The sequence below is a fragment of the Arachis hypogaea genome, chromosome 13, assembly GCF_003086295.3.
Source record: "Arachis hypogaea cultivar Tifrunner chromosome 13, arahy.Tifrunner.gnm2.J5K5, whole genome shotgun sequence".
Classification (NCBI taxonomy): Eukaryota; Viridiplantae; Streptophyta; class Magnoliopsida; order Fabales; family Fabaceae; genus Arachis; species Arachis hypogaea.
In genome coordinates, this window is record NC_092048.1 from 29,133,822 (window position 1) to 29,152,713 (window position 18,892).

An 18,892-nucleotide genomic window follows, 5' to 3' on the forward strand; every position below is an offset into this window, starting at 1 on the left:
AGCTTTTCCTTTGTATGGTGATGTGAAAGTATGAGCCGTGAAGAGGAGGGGAGTGTACCTGCAAAGGCACTCCGAAGCTTAAGTCAGTATCTTATTTTATTCGGAATCTACCCTAAAAGAACATTTTACCTTGCTTTATATATGGTCGGCCATGGGTCCGTTACGCTTTTGTCATTTTAAGTCGTTCATCAAGAGTGATAACGTATTTCTACTTTCATAACGTTATATTGTCGGTTATATTTGACTGTCTTACGACTCATGAAGAGATGAGTTTATAACGGACTATGCCGAGTTTATAGCAATTGAATGGTGAGTCCATAACGGGTAAATGCCGAGTTATAGCTCGTGAATAATAGGTTCGTAACGGGTTATGCCGAGTTATAGCTCATTTATTATGACCATATCAACTGTAATATTTTAGAAGAAAAAGAATTAGTAAATATAATTTTTTTTATAGAAAATACAGAATTATAATTATAAAAAATGAAATTTCGACCTTGTTGGTAAAATTTGTCTAAAACAATTTAAAATAGAAGTGTATATTTACAAATATATACCATTAGTTAATAAAAGAAATATGGTAGGATAAAATATTAATCCGAAGTTTAAAAGATGTGAAATATTGAACTACATTTATTTAAAAGAAATCTAAAACGTTGAACAAATGATTGAGTAATAGGATGGTGGACATAAACACACACATATACACAGCCAATTTCTCATACTCCACTGTGAAAATTAGCCAAATAAATCTGACATGATGAGCATATATATAATAGTATATCTCCCGTTCTCAGAAGTCATAATCTTCCTGATTAGGCTTTGGAGAGGTTAACAATGCTGTATAGAGCCTAAGCCTGTCTTCTCCCATGGAAGAGGAACGTAACACAGGCCTCCTTGGCATTATAAAAGACAAGGAAGTCAAAGTCAACCGATGCTTGTACCTCCTCCACGCCAATTGAATCGCCACGGCAGCCCATGTTCGCCATCCTGGCGAATAATACCTGGCACTTCTTTTCACTTTTTCCTTCACAAAAGTATATCTAAAATGCTGTGTAACATATTTCACATCCTCGGCTTCTAGGCCGAATGCCTCGGTGGTTTCTAGTGTTACAAGAGTGGATGAAGACGGCGGAAGGCGCTCGATGAAGGGCCGCCTTAAACACCACGAAAGGAGTTCGTCTCCGCTGAAGTTTCCGGGACCTAACATGCAACAACTTTCCACACCATCTCTTAGAAGTTGGCTGCTTTGAAGGTGACCCCTTACTACAAATAGCATTCTTTGGACTGGGTCTCCCTCTTTGGCTATCTGCACCATCATAAGTAATAATTAATATAAAATTTAGCACAATAATGCTACATTGTTGTAGAGCTTACTGTTTCTCCCTTTGTGAATATGAGAGACTTCACGCGGTCACAAATGTTCTCTAGGACAAGTTCATCCATGTGCTGAAATAGTGGCACCTAAACGAAAGCATTGAGCAAGTGTTAGTAGTGTTGGTTGGTATTCAAGGCCTACGTTTCACGAACATAGATATTGTTGGGCCACTGACATGTTTTTATTTGATGGCCCAGATAATAGGTTTATCGGTTATCAAATTTTGCCTCTGTGTTCCAAAGGCGAGGGGAGAAAACTGAGAGAGAAAAAACAAGTCTAAAAAAATTGAGATATTTTTGGTGTATATCTCTTGTATATTTTCTTGTTTTTAATAATAGAAGTGATTGATAAAAAATGAGAGAAGATAAAAATATTAATGCCATAACAAAAATATGAATAAGAAAAGTGTATATAGAAAATAACACAAATATTTTTTTTAAAGTAAATAATAACTCAATAGTAAAGAGAATGATTATTTCTTCTAATTGAAAATAGATATCTTCAAATGAAAATTCGTATTTTAAATTTTAAATCTTAAATCCTACTAAAAATTAAAAACCTACTTTATCCTCTGATGATTATAAATTCGTTTATTGAGAAAATCTACTCTTCAACCTAATTAATATTATTAATGATCCATTAATTTTAAAATCATACATACATGTCACGGTGAAAAGTTTTAACTAGAACAAGTTTTAATTTTGAAGTAAAAAATAAGGTGAAAATTCAGGTGCAGTTTACTCTACGTGAATTTAATAGTTGAGAGTCGTTAGATGAATCATTTGACACGTAAGTTAAGTCTCTTTTACTCTTTAGATTTTTTTTTTTTATAAATATCTTTCCAACTCGAAATTAAACATGCATTTTTCTTTTCTTTTTTTTTTGTCTGGTATGTTTAAATATTCAGAAATAATTTTAAATGTTTCAAGAATATTAGTATTTCAATCATTTTAAACGTTAAGTGGATCTCAAATATAATAACGATCAATGACCAACTCATTGGAAACCAATGTTGGTGAAACACCTAAAAAGTAAAAACCTTGGAATACTTTATTGGTGACATGAGGAGGAAGAGTTTTGACTTTTTACCTGCTTGACCAAATCCAAACAAAGATGATACTTGATGTCTCTTCTTAGCCCTTCAGGCAAATTGCTGGTCATCTCACACTCATCAACGCCGCGCATGGCGGCCCAACGATGCCGTTCATACGTTCGCACTCTCTGCCGTAACCCGTGCGGCAGCCGCCTCTTCCTCATCCACCATTCAATGTTCCTCATCTTCAGTTGCATTGCTTGCTTTTTTGATGTTGTTGCATGCAAAAACACCTGCTCCGTACATTCACATATATAGTTCCATATAATATTAACATTAATATAACTAATTGTAGTATATTTAAATCAAGGGCAGATAAAAATGTTTGGAAGATAATAAAAATTAATTGAAAATAATCCAAATTTTTTTTTATTTTGCACTTTATAGTTACTGTTGAAATAGACGAATATAATTTTAGATGTAATAAATATATAATTACTGATATTATATATATGGGATATTAAATTAAATAAATTATTGTCTTCCTAACATTATTTTAAGAAAGATTTTTTTAATTAAATTCGTCCCTAAAAAATTTTAAGTTAATCACATTAGTTCTTCCGTCACTTTCTTTGTTCATAAAGTCAGAGTTTGCTAATATAATACGTCGTCACAACACACACATGATAATCCTAGTTGGATACTAACATGATAAATTTATAAAATTAGATCAATTAATTTTAAATTAAGAGATTTTAATGTCTCAAGGTCAGCTTCAATTTGGGATTGATTTGATTTAATTGTATAAAATTATTATGTTAACCACTAATTAGAACTATTATGGTATGCTATGGTCTATGTGGTATTATTTAATACGCCACATCAGTAAATTTTAACGTTATTAGCAATGGAAGTAGTAGAAACATTAACATGATTAATTAAAAAAATTTTAAGAAAAAATTTAAATAAAAAAATCTTCCAGAAACAAATTTAAAAAATGAGTGAAATGAATTTGATCATCTACTCAGAAAAAAATAAATAGAAGTTTCATATCATATGGATGACTGTGGCAATGTTAAATGTGTTTTATTTACCTTGATGTTTCCAATTAACATGGTGACAAGAAGAAGACCACTGGTCAAGACAATGATGTTAAAAACTACTTCTAGCCATTCTGTTGTGCTCTCTAGGTTACCAAAAGTGCTGGAAAAAAAAAAGGACAAAGATTGAGGAACTATGAAGCAATCAAGCAAGTACAATAACAGTCCAGAAGAAACAGTCAAACAGAAGAAATAGCAATGCTGTGCACCATATATGTGCACAACATGCCTTATCTAGTTTCTGCCTTTGACCCATTTAGTACTTTTTATTATACCCAATACAACATTTCTTGTTTCTTGCCTTGTTTTTAAAATTTTAATTCCGAAACATATATCAAGATGAATATATTTAAGAACCTTACAAATTAAAGCAGAGGAAAGATTTTCATCAAAAGCAATGCAAAAGGTATGTACGTACTAAATAGAGAATAAAACTAAGGTGGAAACTCAGGTGAAGTCACTTCACGTGAAGTTAATACCTGAGAGCCGTTAGATGATTTGACTGATTTGACTAAATTTTCATCCAACGGCTTTCAAATATCAACTTCACGTGAAGTCGACTTCACCTGAGTTTTCACCTAAAACTAATAACTAGCTAGGATCTTAGTGAGATTATATCATCATTGTACTACATGAAAATTTCGTGCAAAATAAGAGGGTCCAAATATTCTCGAGACATTCTAGGCAATGAATCTACATAAAACATAATAATTCTCAGGCTTCACCACGCAGCACAGAATCAATGAGCCAATGAATAATTATAGAAAGGACAAAACCAAATAAGCTCAAAAGTATAATATTTTAGTCATCAATCATCATCATGCAAAATCAAGTATTGAATGTACCTGAGAGTCATTAGGCCCCAGAAGATAGGGAAAAGTATCTTTTCCAATCGATTATCATTGGTGACAAGTTGAACAGTCCACTTATAAGCTCCATAGTTATACTTGTCAGACCCATCTAAGCAAATGGACCTTGCTTCCCTGTTCCCTGCCCAAGCCAACCTTGCTCTGTCACTAACCAAGCTTCTTGTGCTTCCATAGTATATTGCATCTTTGCATGAAAGAATCCTTGATCCACAACCATCTGTTCTTGCACACTGTTCTTTCAGGCACTTTGCTGCTCTCTGGATTCCTAACAAGTACCAACATGCCCCTGCTGCCTGTAAATTCATTTTGTCTATATCACTCACTCGTATAAGTAACTCATCAATAATACAATATAATTTTAAAATAATTTCTTTTCAATAATAAGTTAATAACATAACAATATATTAAGAAGAGGAGGAAACAATACTAGAACAATAATATATATCTTTATTCTCTACTAATTCTTTAAATAGAAAAAAAAAAGGATAAAATATTAAATTGGACTATACGTTTTGGTCTAATTCTATTTTAGTCTTTAAAGTTTAAAGTATCATATTTAAACAAAAAAAATTTATTTAGTTTTAATATAATACTACCGTAAAGTAAATGTTAAATAATTAACAAAATTTAGTTTTCAAACATGAAAAACTTATATAACCAAATTTTTGGGTTGTCAAGGAAAATTCTCCGCAGTAGAGGTGACGATGACCTTGTCATCGTCGGTATCGGCAAACTTTTCTGCAAAAAGCGAGTTCTCAAAGATATTCTCCATGTGCTCAAACCAAGGCTAGTGGCTCGCGGTGATACATCTGCTGCTGATTTTGTGCCTCTCGAGTTTGTATCTCTTTAGGGAAAGACATTAAGATTTAGTGGAGCGGTGCCGTTAATTATTTAACGTTGACAACACGACTACATTGAATTTAAATAAAATTTTTTTAGATTCAAATAAAACACTTTAAATCTTAAGGATTAAAACAGGATTAGGCCGTAAGGGATTAATTTAATACTTTATCCCAAAAAAAATTAAGATTTTTTTTTCAGACTAGATATTTTAATTGTTAACAAAATTTTATTATTCTAGAAGTTTTCAAAAATTATCATCATCAAATAGATTGATTTTTCTATCGTTTTAAAAAAAGATTATTTTACCTTATAATGATATTTTTTTTAATTTAATCATCTTATATTATAAATTATACTAGGACATATTCATCAACAAAAATATTAAAAATTTGATAAATGTAATGAATAAATTAATATATCTGACAAAAATATTTTTTTAAAATTTCTAGAGGAATAAAAATTGTTTATTATTGAGAGGCATTTAATTTGTAGCTTGTTTACTCATATATTATAAAAAGGGTAAATTATAGGGTTGTCAAACGGGTTAGTATGGGCTATTTAAGACTGGCCCATTAAGTCCGTTTTATTTGCGGGTCATAATTTTTCAACTTGGACTGTTTATGGCCAGCCCGATGGATTAATTTGTTTATCTTTTTATTTTATTTTTTGAAAAATATTGACAAAAAATATTACTTTTAGATAAAAAAAACTTTAAAAAATAAGTTTTTTTAGTTGATGGATCGAATTTTCAGGTCGGATCGAGAGAACTATTGGCTAAAAGTGCTATTTTTTTTAGAAAAAATGCAAGAAAAAAATAACTGGACCACCCGTTTAACCGGTCATATTTTTTGGTTAATCGGACTCATCCCGTTTAGTCCAAAATTTAAATAGGTTTAATTTTAGAGGCAAAATCTGCCTATTTAAATGGGTAAACGGATTGGTTCGATAGATTTAACCCGTTTTGATGGTCCTAATAAATTAATTAAAATAAAATTTATGGAGTTGAATAAATGATGGTTGATGCATGTGAATGTAGGGAGAGGTATATGGATCTGTGAAGAAACTTACATGAGAGGCGACAAAATAGGCAATCATGTTAAGAGCAATACCCCACCAAACGGTTCCAAAAATGTGGCCAGAGAGGTTCTGCATTCTTCGAAGATGGCAAACTGCGTGATATATTTTGGGAAGGTATTGCAACAGAAACATTATCAGCAACACTGTCATCACCAATGTCACTGACCCTTTCTCTAACAAAGATGGGATTCCCACCCACACCACTATCTGAATAACACACATTAAATATATCACAAATCTGAACAACATGCATTATATATATAATATAATTATGTTATCTATACACTAAAAATTAACTATTAAATTAATAATCGCCTGAATAACATATATATTAAAATATACATTAAAAATAAATTAAATGTCATATATATTTAAATATAAATATATAATGATTGAGTTAATGATTGATATTTTGTGTGTAAGTATTATTTTTAAGAGAAAATTTCACTCACCTTCCCTGCAAGATGCTAAAATGACACTCCCCTCCCTTCTATTTTATAAATGTATATTCTTCTCTCTTCTAACTTTTAAAAAACCTCATCTTTAATTCATTTTAATTTTTTTGTGTTAACTAATATTAACTTTATCCATTTTTTAAGAAAAAATAAATTATTTTTTTAAAAAATACTCATTAACAAAAATTTTATTTTTTATCATTAAATTTTGCTTACCAAAATACTCTTTAATAAATTATTCTTTAATTGCTTAAATTATATTTTTACCAAAATATTTTTAAAAAAATTAACAATTAAATTATTTTTTTCTAAGATACCTACCCTTCAATAATTTTTTAATTATTAAATTATAATTTTACTAAAATTTTTGTTAATAATTATTTTTATATTTACTATTAATTTTTTATATTAATATATATTATTTTAACATTAAATAAAAAAATCTTACCACTGTTAATATATATAACAATTAATATATATTGATATTGAAAAATAATCTTACTAAAAATTTTTATTTAATGTTAAAATAATATATATAGATATCAAAAAATTAATAGTAAAATATAAACAAATTGTTAACGAAAATTTTGGTAAAATTATAATTTAATAATTAAAAAATTATTGAAGGGTATTTTAGAAAAAATAATATAATTATTAAATTTTTTAAAAATATAATTTAATCAATAAAAGAATAATTTATTAAAAAATATTTTGATAAGAAAATTTAACGATAAAAAATAAAATTTTTGCTAATGAGTATTTTTTTTAAAATAATTTTTTTCTTAAAAAATGGATAAAGTTAACATTAGTTAATACAAAAAGTTTAAAATTAATTAAAGATGAGGTTTTTTAAAAATTAGAAGGGAGGAAAATGTACATTTATAAAATAGAAGGGGGAGTGTCATTTTAACATCTCGCACGAGAGGGAAGTGGAATTTTTTCTATTTTTAAATGTCATAAAGTATGATTTTTTATTTTTCTGAACAATTTTTTGCATTACTATATATATATACTTTTATTTTATTTTTTATGCCAGTTGTATTCAAAAAGCAAAATTTGTCCTTTGCTCATAAAAATGTTTAGACATACATCAGGTACCAACCGTAAAGGTTACGTTTTCAAGCTTAGTTATTAGCTCTTAATTTTCAACTTTTTCGTGAGCACCTTTTTTCATCCGGCACATACAATAATAAACTTAATAATAAAATAATGAAAAAAAACACTCATTAGAAAAATAATGAACTAATTAAATCCTTGATTAGGAACCTTTTAATACGTTCATCAGTATCCTGAACTTGGTTCGTGTAAGTGTGTAACAATTAAACAATACTGAGATTGAAAACGAAGAACAAGCATCAATCTATCTTTATACGGATAGTAGTAGCTAGGGGACCACTCTGTATGTCTCTATACCTAACATAAATCTCTCGGCTTAGGATTCGGTGGTTCCAGAACGTTTGGACCACTTAGTGGTCCCATAACAAAACATGTTTTTTAAGTTTTTCTAACAACTGCTACATAGTCCTTTAACTAATTTTAATTATAAATTGACTCCATATATTTTATATAATTATAAAAACGATTTTTTATTTTATAAATAATTAATTTATCATAAATCTATCATGTTCATTAACAATCAAAAACAAAAACAATTTTTTGGCCATTATAATCGATTAAAATATTAAATTTGATTCGTCTCGTTCGCGAGGAATCATAAAATTGTGTTTTCTGCGAAAACCAATCGATTGGAATAATGAATCAATCGATTGGAATAATGAATCAATCGATTGAATTATATCTCAATCGATTGGATTACAGTTTACCACTAAACAATCAATTGAAAATTGCCAAAAGCATGGTTTTCGCATAACTCAATCGATTGGTCATACGATCCAATCGATGGAACGATGAATAAAAATTGGATTTTTGTAATTCAATCGATTGTTTAGAATTTCCAATCGATTGAATGCTTCAAAACAACCTAGGTCTCACCAAATTCAATCGATTGCTTTTGTAACTCAATCGATTGAATTTACCCAAACAATATGAATTTGCCAATTTCAATCGATTGTAGTGTGCGTGAATTCAAATTCAATCGATTAAAATAATAATTCAATCGATTGGAACGCGATGTATTACGCCTATGTCAGTCTTGTTTTCGTTTTTAAAAATTATCTTCTTATTCATCTATCTTATCTTTAAAATTCTATCTTCCTTTGTTAAGGTTTTATTTTGAATTAGATACTCCAACCAATATGAAAAAATCGAAAACCGAAAATCGAAAACCAAAAAAACCAAAAAAAATAAGATTAGAGTATCTAATTCAAAATAAAACCTTAAAAAAGGAAGATAGAATTTTAAAGATAAGATAGATGAATAAGAAGATAATTTTTAAAAACGAAAACAAGACTGACATAGGCGTAATACATCGCGTTCCAATCGATTGAATTATCATTTCAATCGATTGAATTTGAATTCACACACACTACAATCGATTGAAATTGGCAAATTCATATTGTTTGGGTAAATTCAATCGATTGAGTCACAAAAGCAATCGATTGAATTTGGTGAGACTCAGGTTGTTTTGAAGCATTCAATCGATTGGAAATTCTAAACAATCGATTTAATTACAAAAATCCAATTTTTATTCATTGTTCTATCGATTGGATCGTATGACCAATCGATTGAGTTATGTGAAAACCATGCTTTTGGCAATTTTCAATCGATTGTTTAGTGGTAAACTGTAATCCAATCGATTGAGATATAATTCAATCGATTGATTCATTATTCCAATCGATTGGTTTTCGCAGAAAACACAATTTTATGATTCCTCGCGAACGAGACGAATCAAATTTAATATTTTAATCGATTGTAATGGCCAAAAAATTGTTTTTATTTTTTATTGTTAATGAATATGATAGATTTATGATAAATTAATTATTTATAAAATAAAAAATTATTTTTATAATTATATAAAATATATGAGATCAATTTATAATTAAAATTAGTTAAAAAACTATGTAACAGTTATTAAAAAAAACTTAAAAAATATGTTTTGTTATAGAATCACTAAGTGATCCAAACGTTATGGACCACCGAATCCTATGGCGACAAAGACAAAGCTTCAAAATTGGTGGTATCTCTCCCTGTGGCTCACATGTTCCAGATGAGTTGATGTTACGTGTAACATACTTAAGTGTGTGTGTGTTTCTGTTTTGTTCATAGTGTAGGCAAAGCATGTTCACAGAGGTCCATCACATAAGAGGCGTGTACCACCTTCTAATTAATAAGAAAATATATAACAACAATAGCCTCTCTTCAATTCCGTCTTCTATATAAGGTTATATTTTCAATTAGGTCCAAAAAAATTTTAAGACCCACGTTTTTAGTCCAGAAAAATTTATTTTGATGAAGTATTTAAATTTAATAAAAATAAGATATATATATATTCTTTTATCACATTTTTTAAAATTTATTTTTTTAAATGAAAATAATGAATCTGAATAATATAAGAACTTATATATTTATTTTCGTAAATTTTACAGACCTCACTATAATAAATTTATTTTAAGACGAAAATGTCTCGAACAAAATTTTTAAAGAACAATTTAAATATATTCTGTATATATAATAATCCGGGCACAATAATAAACCAAACGACAAACTTCTCGTGTTTTTAAAACGTACTTATGCACCTACTCCTAAGGGTAACTACAACCAATCGATCATATACATTTAATCATTATATATATATATATATATATATATATATATATATATATATATATATATATATATATATATATATATATGGAAAAATTCCACTTTCCTCTTGTGCGAGATGCTAAAATGACACTTCTTTCTCCTTTATTTTATAAATGTACATTCTCCTCCCTTTTAACTTTTAAAAAATCTCTTCTTTAATCCATTTTAAATTTTTTGTGTTAACTAATATTAATTTTATCCATTTTTTAAGAATTTTTTTTTTTAAAAAAAATACTCATTAGCAAAAATTTTATTTTTTATCATTAAATTTTGTTTACCAAAATATCCTTTAATAAATTATTCTTTTATTGATTAAAGTATATTTTTAAAAAAATTTAATAATTATATTATTTTTTTCTAAAATACCCTTCAATAATTTTTTAATTATTAAATTATAATTTTACTAAAATTTTCGTTAACAATTTTTTTATATTTTACTATTAATTTTTTGATATCTATATATATTATTTTAACATTAAATAAAAAATTTTAGTAAGATTATTTTTCAATATCAATATATATTAATTGTTACACATATTAACAGTGGTAAGATTTTTTTATTTAATGTTAAAATAATATATATTGATATCAAAAAATTAATAGTAAATATAAAAATAGTTGTTAAAATTTTTTTTAGTAAAATCACAATTTAATAATTAAAAAATTATTGAAAGGTAGGTATCTTAGAAAAAAAATTAATTATTAATTATTTTAAAAATATTTTGGTAAAATACAATTTAATCAATAAAAGAATAATTTATTAAAGGGTATTTTGATAAGCAAAATTTAATGATAAAAAATAAAATTTTTGTTAATGGGTATTTTTTCAAAAAATAATTTATTTTTTCTTAAAAAATAGATAAAGTTAACATTAGTTAACACAAAAAAAATTAAAATAGATTAAAAAAAGAGGTTTTTTAAAAATTAGAAGGGAAGGGAATGTACATTTATAAAATAGAAGGGAGGAAAATATCATTTTAGCATCTCGTAAGGGAGGAAAGTGGAATTTTCTATATATATATATATATATATATATATATACTCTAAGCGTTTTTATTTTTATGAATTTACTTTCAGTTTACTGTGTTGGTATAAAAAATAAGAATTTAATTTAATTTTCATATACTAATTTTGTAAATGAATTTTTTACTAACTACAAATTGTCATATCGACTAAAATAATTTGTTTCAATGTATATGATTGAATAATTATGTAAAATGATTTATGTTTAATTTAATAAAATTTTTTAAAGAAGTGTTTAAAGTTTTAAAAAGTAAAAGTATTTTGTTTGTGTTTGTTAAATAAAAAAAATTATAAAATTGGGTTTAATTTGTGTTTGTATTTGTGTTTATATCTGTAAAAGTTATGAGTGCTTTTAAAAGTATTTAAAGAATTTTTTTTTTAAATTAACTTGTAATTATCAAAATTAAAAAGTCTAATATAATTTTATATATTAATAATATTCAAATTTACTCTTATCTTTATATTTTACAGCCTTTTTAAATTTTAAAAATTATTTTACTAAACACATTATTATTATTATTATTATTATTATTATTATTATTAAAAAATATTTCTAGTTTGATTTACTAAACAATAAATACTATAACTTTTAAAATATATATTTTAAAAATTAGTTGTAATAAATTACTTTTAAAAAATAAAAGTTTTATTAAATCAAACTTTATACTATCAATATATTAAAATTAGAGAACAAAAATAACTGTTTTCGTGTATATATTACTCAAAGTGTCATCTAAAAAAATGTTTCAATTAAATAATTGTGTAAAAAAAAATTATAATTTTGATTTCTCAAAATTAAAATCAATTTGTTTATAATAGTTAGAAGTTACATTAAAAATAATAAAAATGAGTGATTATGCTCAGTACATATTCTGAAGCATACAGCCTTTTGTTTTTAAAGAAAAAATACAGGTACACATACCATCACAAATTAATTAAATTGACAACCATATGCAATTTCCTAAATTCAAAAAAAAGATTAATCACCAGATGTCGATATTTATTCTTAAATGCAGTTTGTTCGTATATATACGTCGATTGAGACATAACTCAAGTCGAGTCATATATAATTAAATGACTTCTATACTCCAATTATGGAGGGAAGTTATTTAATTTACTCCCAGAATCATTGGGACGTATTATGGAGGAAATAATCATAATATATTTAAAATGAAAGTATAAATTAAACAAAAAATTATTTACACACTAAAATTATTTATCAAAATTAACTATTATATATTTGTATATTTATATATGTATAATTTAATTTAATTTTAATGTGTGTTTTATATTTAAATATGTATATATTTAATATTAGTGATTAATTTTAGTATATCCTTATCATAGTTGTAAAATAAATTTTAATGGATTCTGATCAGTAAAATAGAGAGAATGACCGAAATATTTTAAAAGAAATAAAAAAGTTTTAGAAATTATTTTTTTATTAATTTTTATATGTATTTCTTAAATAATTATTTAAATATTTTTGTAAAAAAAGATTAATTACATAAGTTATTAGACATTTAAGAAAAATTTACTTTTTGTTATTTTTACTGAAATAATATTAATTTTTTACTTTTATCGGTTTCATATTTAAAATTATTTTATCAAATTTTAATGTTTTGTGCAATTTTGGCTTTTTATCTGAAATTTAAAGACAACAAGAAGAGACAAAAAGTCAGGTGAATCATAATAACGACTCCTTACTAATCATAATAAAACAAAAATATTTGAAAAATAATAAAAATTAATCTAAAATTATTTTATATTATATTTATTAATTATTTTAAAATAAATTAATTATATTAAATATATTAAATATATTATTATAAATATTATATATAAAATTATAAATATTAAATTAAATAAGATTACCTTTTAATATTACCTCCTTAAAATTATTCTAATAAAATAGGCATACATATGCAATTATGCATATTGCATACATAAAGTGGATAATGAATTATGATACGCACACATAGATACAAGATACAATAGGATACAGAATATATAAATATACAAATTTTAAAAGATTTTAAAACGAAAACTCAGTCAAAGACGTTCAAAACGTCTTTAAATAAATATATTTGATCCTGATTATGGACTAAATTATTATGTATTATATTTTAACACATAGCATAAATTAAAAATATTATCTTTATTAAAAAATAGTACTATATTCTTAAAAGCATTAATTTGACTCTCATGGTAATTTTTTAATTTGTTTAAAATTTAAATTTTTAACAAAAATTTTATTAAAAATTATTTTATTTTTCATTATTTTTTTATAAATTTTATAATATTATTTTTCTATTTCTATTTTATTATTTTAATATTCTTTTTCATTTTAATTTGCAAATTTAATAATTTTTTACGAATTAAATTTTTTATTTATAATTTTTATAATTTTTTTAATAATTTTTTATTTTTAAAGATCTATATTTTAATCTATCAAATTTTATTTTTAATTATTTAATTTTAATCTAATAATTTTAATTTATTTTTGAATTCTTTAAATAACACTTATTGTAAAATTGAGATTTAAAAAAATATTTATTTTGTATTAATTTAAAAAATTTAATATCTTTTAAATTAATATTAGTTGAAATTATTAATATATTTTTTTAGATTTTTAATTTTATTCATAATTTATACTTTTATTATTACTCTACATTTTTTTACTGTAGCCACACATAAACAATTAAAAAAAAAGTTATTTTTACCATATTTATAAGTTCATGCTACAATTACAACAGATGTCGGAAACAAAGTTGATCAAATTTAACCCCTTTAAGTCTTAACACAGTTGAACATTTATTCGTCTTAGTTTTAAAGTATTTTTTAGGTTAGAGTTACAACAATATTTATATAATTGAATTTAATTCTAATGTATTATCATTTGTAAAATAATTTTATATTTACATCTAATTCATAATATCATATTATTAGAATTAATTGTCTTTTACATTAATTATATATATAATAATTCAAAAAAATTAATATAATTATATAATTATATAAAATATTTTACATTATCAATGTCTTAAAACTAAGCTCTACATAATTATTATGCAAATAAAAAGTTGATATTCGAATTTCATCACCTTGGAACAATATTTGCAATATACTTAATAATAAAAAGAAAATGTTACATGACTAACAAAATTTATCACTTTTGATTTTTGACTAATATTTAGTCAATATTTTAAATAATAAATATATATTAAATTCTAAATCATAAATTTTAAATCCTAAATTTAATATTAGCATAAAACTAAGGTGTTAGTCAAGTGTTAACTAATATTAATAAAATATGATATTCTCCTCATATTTCTCTGAATACAATTATATTTTAGAAGTTAGCTCAAAGGTCAAGTGTTACTACTTATAGTTCTTATTCAAATTATTATGATAATTTTCACCTTTGCCAATATGAAGAAGTTCTTAGAAATGCTGCGCCTATTAGTTGAAGTATATAACTTAAGTCTTAAATCAGTTTAATTTTTTCTTTTCATTTTAGATTTCATATCAACTTGAGCAATATTAGTGTGCTTAATTTGGGTATTTAAATGATCATCTAAATTAATTAATGAATATAAATTGATGATAGTATAAACCATTATAAATTATCATTGTATTAATAAAAATATTTTTTTTAAGCTATTGTTGTTGTTGTTCAAGTTATATAATTTTTTAAATTAATTGTAAAAGAGTTATTTCTTTATAAAATTATTTATATAATTAAACTTCTAGAACTATTATTTTGTACTTATCACCATCCACTCAATATTATTCATCATATCAAATTAAATTAACGTTCCTATGTAGATAAATAATGCAGGCAAACATATATAGTCCGTGCTTATTATTGAGTCACTTCTAACAAAATCAACTTTATCCAAATTAAAATCAAATTTGCGAACACTTAGCTAAGTTCAAATTAAACCATAATAGTATCCTCTTCAAGTATTATTTAGAACCTAGTTCATTATCACTTACTACTATAAATTCAATAAGGCCTATGCGCAATTAACACTTCAGAAATACATAACTATGTTCCACATGCCCTTGTCATCTCTTACATACCATCGCCATCCAGTGTATTATAGAAAACAAAAAAATAATTGTATAAATATATTAGGCAGATTGAATAATGAAAAGTTAATTTTATTGATAAAGTGAGATATTGCTTGCAAGTCTATAGTAAATAAACTTATTTATTTAAATGGACAAATAAACTTACCGTTTATCTAATCCAAATTTTTAACAAAAAAAAGTCTGTAGTAGCATTTTACTGTTATTAATAAACGGTATGGAAACATTTCTCCTGTGTACCAAACTACGAACTTATTACGACATAACGCGACAAAACACATAAATAATAATTAATGACCATGAAAAAAAGGGGAGCAGTTTTTTTTTTGGTTTTTTGAAATAGCAATATTCTATAAATTCTCAAAGAGATAGAATAGCGTTGTATATATCCCAAATGTGATTAAAAATGAGGATCAATATTTAAAATAATTAATAAAACATACATTTTATAAAAATTAAAAATTTAATAATAGTTAAATTAATTTTATATTTTAATTTATTATTTTATCAGTTTTTTTTTATTTTAGAGAATCTAAATTAAAAAAAAAACATCATATACATTTAATTTTAATTACTTTTGTATTTAAAAAAGCTTTGTATTTGGTAATTTAGAAGTATGCTAGTAACATTTTAAGCTTAAACGGTATTCTAATGTTGAATCTGTTGTTAAATTGGCCCTTGAATTCTCAATTTTTTAAGTGGATTTTTTTATGAGAGGGAACAATATGTGCAAACACAGAGAGAGAGTTGAGAAATAATTGTAACCTGAGGTATTGGAAGGATAACAAAGATATCAAAGAAGAATCCAGTCTTAGCCTTGAGATACCCAACAGCTACAGTACGGGGGTTAGTGTCCCTCAGCACCCCTCCGCTGCTTCCATCACCACCACCGCCGGCAGCGGCAGCACCCAAACCAAAGATCCTCTTCGCCATCTTGAGCTGCAGCCACATGTTCCACACGTGTAGTGCGTCCGTCATGCAGCGCAGAACCGTTACCGTTACGGCGAACCAACCATCCACGAAGAGGCACATACACGTGTCGCTCACAGAGAGCACATAGAAGAACAACGGGTCCACGAATAGACCAGTCGCGCACACCAGAAGAAACACTCTGTTCCATTCTTGGACCCATTTCGACCTCGGGTCCAGAACTTTACCCGTTGGCCACCACTGCCTCCACCTGCTGCCGCGGGATCTGCAGCACCATGCTCTTTGGGTGAATTCTCTTTTGTCTTCGCCATAGTTGTGGTGGTGCTGCTGGTCATCGTCATCGAGGTCGCTGTCGTCGTCGTCTGTGACGACGTTGTTGCCGGTGGTGGAGTAGAAGTGCGTGTGAGAGTCACGTGACGTGTCTTGCTCTGTGGTGGTGGTGGTGGACATGGTGGTGTGGTGGTGGAGAGAGAAGGTTGTTGAGGGAGTTATTTGGGCACAGGTTTTGAGAGAGTGGTGAGAGTCTGGTGTATGATGTGTGCAGACAGCAGAGTAGAAGAGACGCAAATAATTGGAGAAGTGTGTATCTGAGAGTGTGTGTGATAAGAGTAGGAAATTTAAAAGAAACAAAAACCATTACGGTAATAATTTTTAGGCCAGTTCTACTATGACTATGGATACCATGGCTATCATGGCTACAACTTGACCAAGCAATAATAGAATGACAAGTGGACAGCATTTGATTCCTTGTAATAACTTTTGACCCTTTGATTAATTCTTGAGGTGAGTTCTTCCGTGCCTGCGGTTCCGAATTTGCCAAAATGTTCAAATATCCGCTAGAAATATTTTGATAAAGATGTTTAAAACATCTTTTTTTTAAGATGTTTGTTATTAACTAAAATTTAATACATATAATTGATTAAATTATATTATTTTTATCAAAATTAAATCAGACAAATTGATTTGGTTAAAAAATTGGTAAACAAAATTTTAAACCAATTTAAATTAATATTCTTTTTTATAAAAAATAACTACAACAATCTTATAAAAAATAATTAAAATATTTTTATTATATATTTTTTTAATTTTATAAATTCTAAATTCTAACCCTATAATCACACACAAAGAAAAAAAAAGAAGTTAGAATTTAGGATTCTTTTATATATATATATATATATATATATATATATATATATATATTTTATAAAAAAATATTAATTTAGACCGGTTTAAGATATAGTTTATCGATTTTTTAGCCAAATCAATTTATCTTATCTAATTTTGATAAAAATAACATAGTTTAATCAATTATATGTATTAAATTTTAATTATTTAAAAACATCTTTTAAAAAAGACGTTTTAAGCGTCTTTATCTAAGTGGCTCCCAATTTTTTTGTCAGTAAATGGAGTTAATTATCTCTTGGAGAATTGGACAAATGGCTTTCGTAAAAATATGAGACATCATAGTTGTCAGAATTAAACTGGTGATCAAACCAATCAAATTACTAATTTATTAGTTTAATTGATAAATTATTGGTTTGGTAAAATCAGTCTTACGTAAATAAAAAATATAAAATAATAAAAAATTAAAAATTAAAATTTAAAATACATATCTTCATTAATTTTTGTTGAAGAATCAAGTCTCAACTTCTAAAAATAACTAATATAAAAAAACTATAAAATTTATCAGTAATATTACAATAGTATCTTAATTTGACACAATAAAAAAATAATTAATTCACAAAGTCTATTATCTAACTATAATATCAGTAAATTTTAACACTAATATCAAAATAAATAACCTTAATCACAATACTAGCATTGAAATAGATAAAGCAGATTAATAAACTTTTAGTAAAATTTATATTTATATAATGGTATATAATTAAAATATAATTAATTTAAAAAATAGAAAAAATAAAAATTAAATTAAATTAGATATTTATGTATATTATATAATTAATATTTGTCACTTATAAAGTTAAGAAGCATGTAAGGTATCAAGCTGAGGAGGATAAAGCTAAAACAGAAAGGAAGGAGAGAAAGAAGGAGAAGCTGAATCTGAAGGTAAAACAGAAAAAGAGAAAAAGAGGGAGAGAAAAGAGGAGAAATTGAATCTGAAAAATGTGTGTATTGTTCATTTCAGTTGAGTTTTACAAGTGGTACAGCTGCATATATAGCTGGGGTTGCAACTGATTAGTTAACTGATAACAAAAATGTAACTGATTGCTTTTGGAATCTTCTAGTAACTGATTTTCTAACTATCACTTGGGTTTACAAGATGCTTGTGTATTACTACTAACATCAACCCTACTGTTTTGTTT

General features: G+C 25.8%; 1 protein-coding gene across 1 annotated transcript; it reads right to left on the reverse strand.

Moving 5' to 3' along the window:
* Positions 1–604: 604 nt before the first annotated feature.
* LOC112737873 (cyclic nucleotide-gated ion channel 4) lies at positions 605–17,444 on the reverse strand. The gene is made up of 7 exons (XM_025788010.3): positions 16,404–17,444; positions 6,292–6,507; positions 4,357–4,673; positions 3,506–3,614; positions 2,468–2,704; positions 1,378–1,464; positions 605–1,309 (listed from the first exon to the last, which is right to left on the reverse strand). The coding sequence occupies exons 1-7, from the start codon at positions 17,016–17,018 to the stop codon at positions 794–796; spliced, it is 2,097 nt and encodes a 698-aa protein (XP_025643795.1). The 5' UTR covers positions 17,019–17,444; the 3' UTR covers positions 605–793.
* Positions 17,445–18,892: the final 1,448 nt, after the last annotated feature.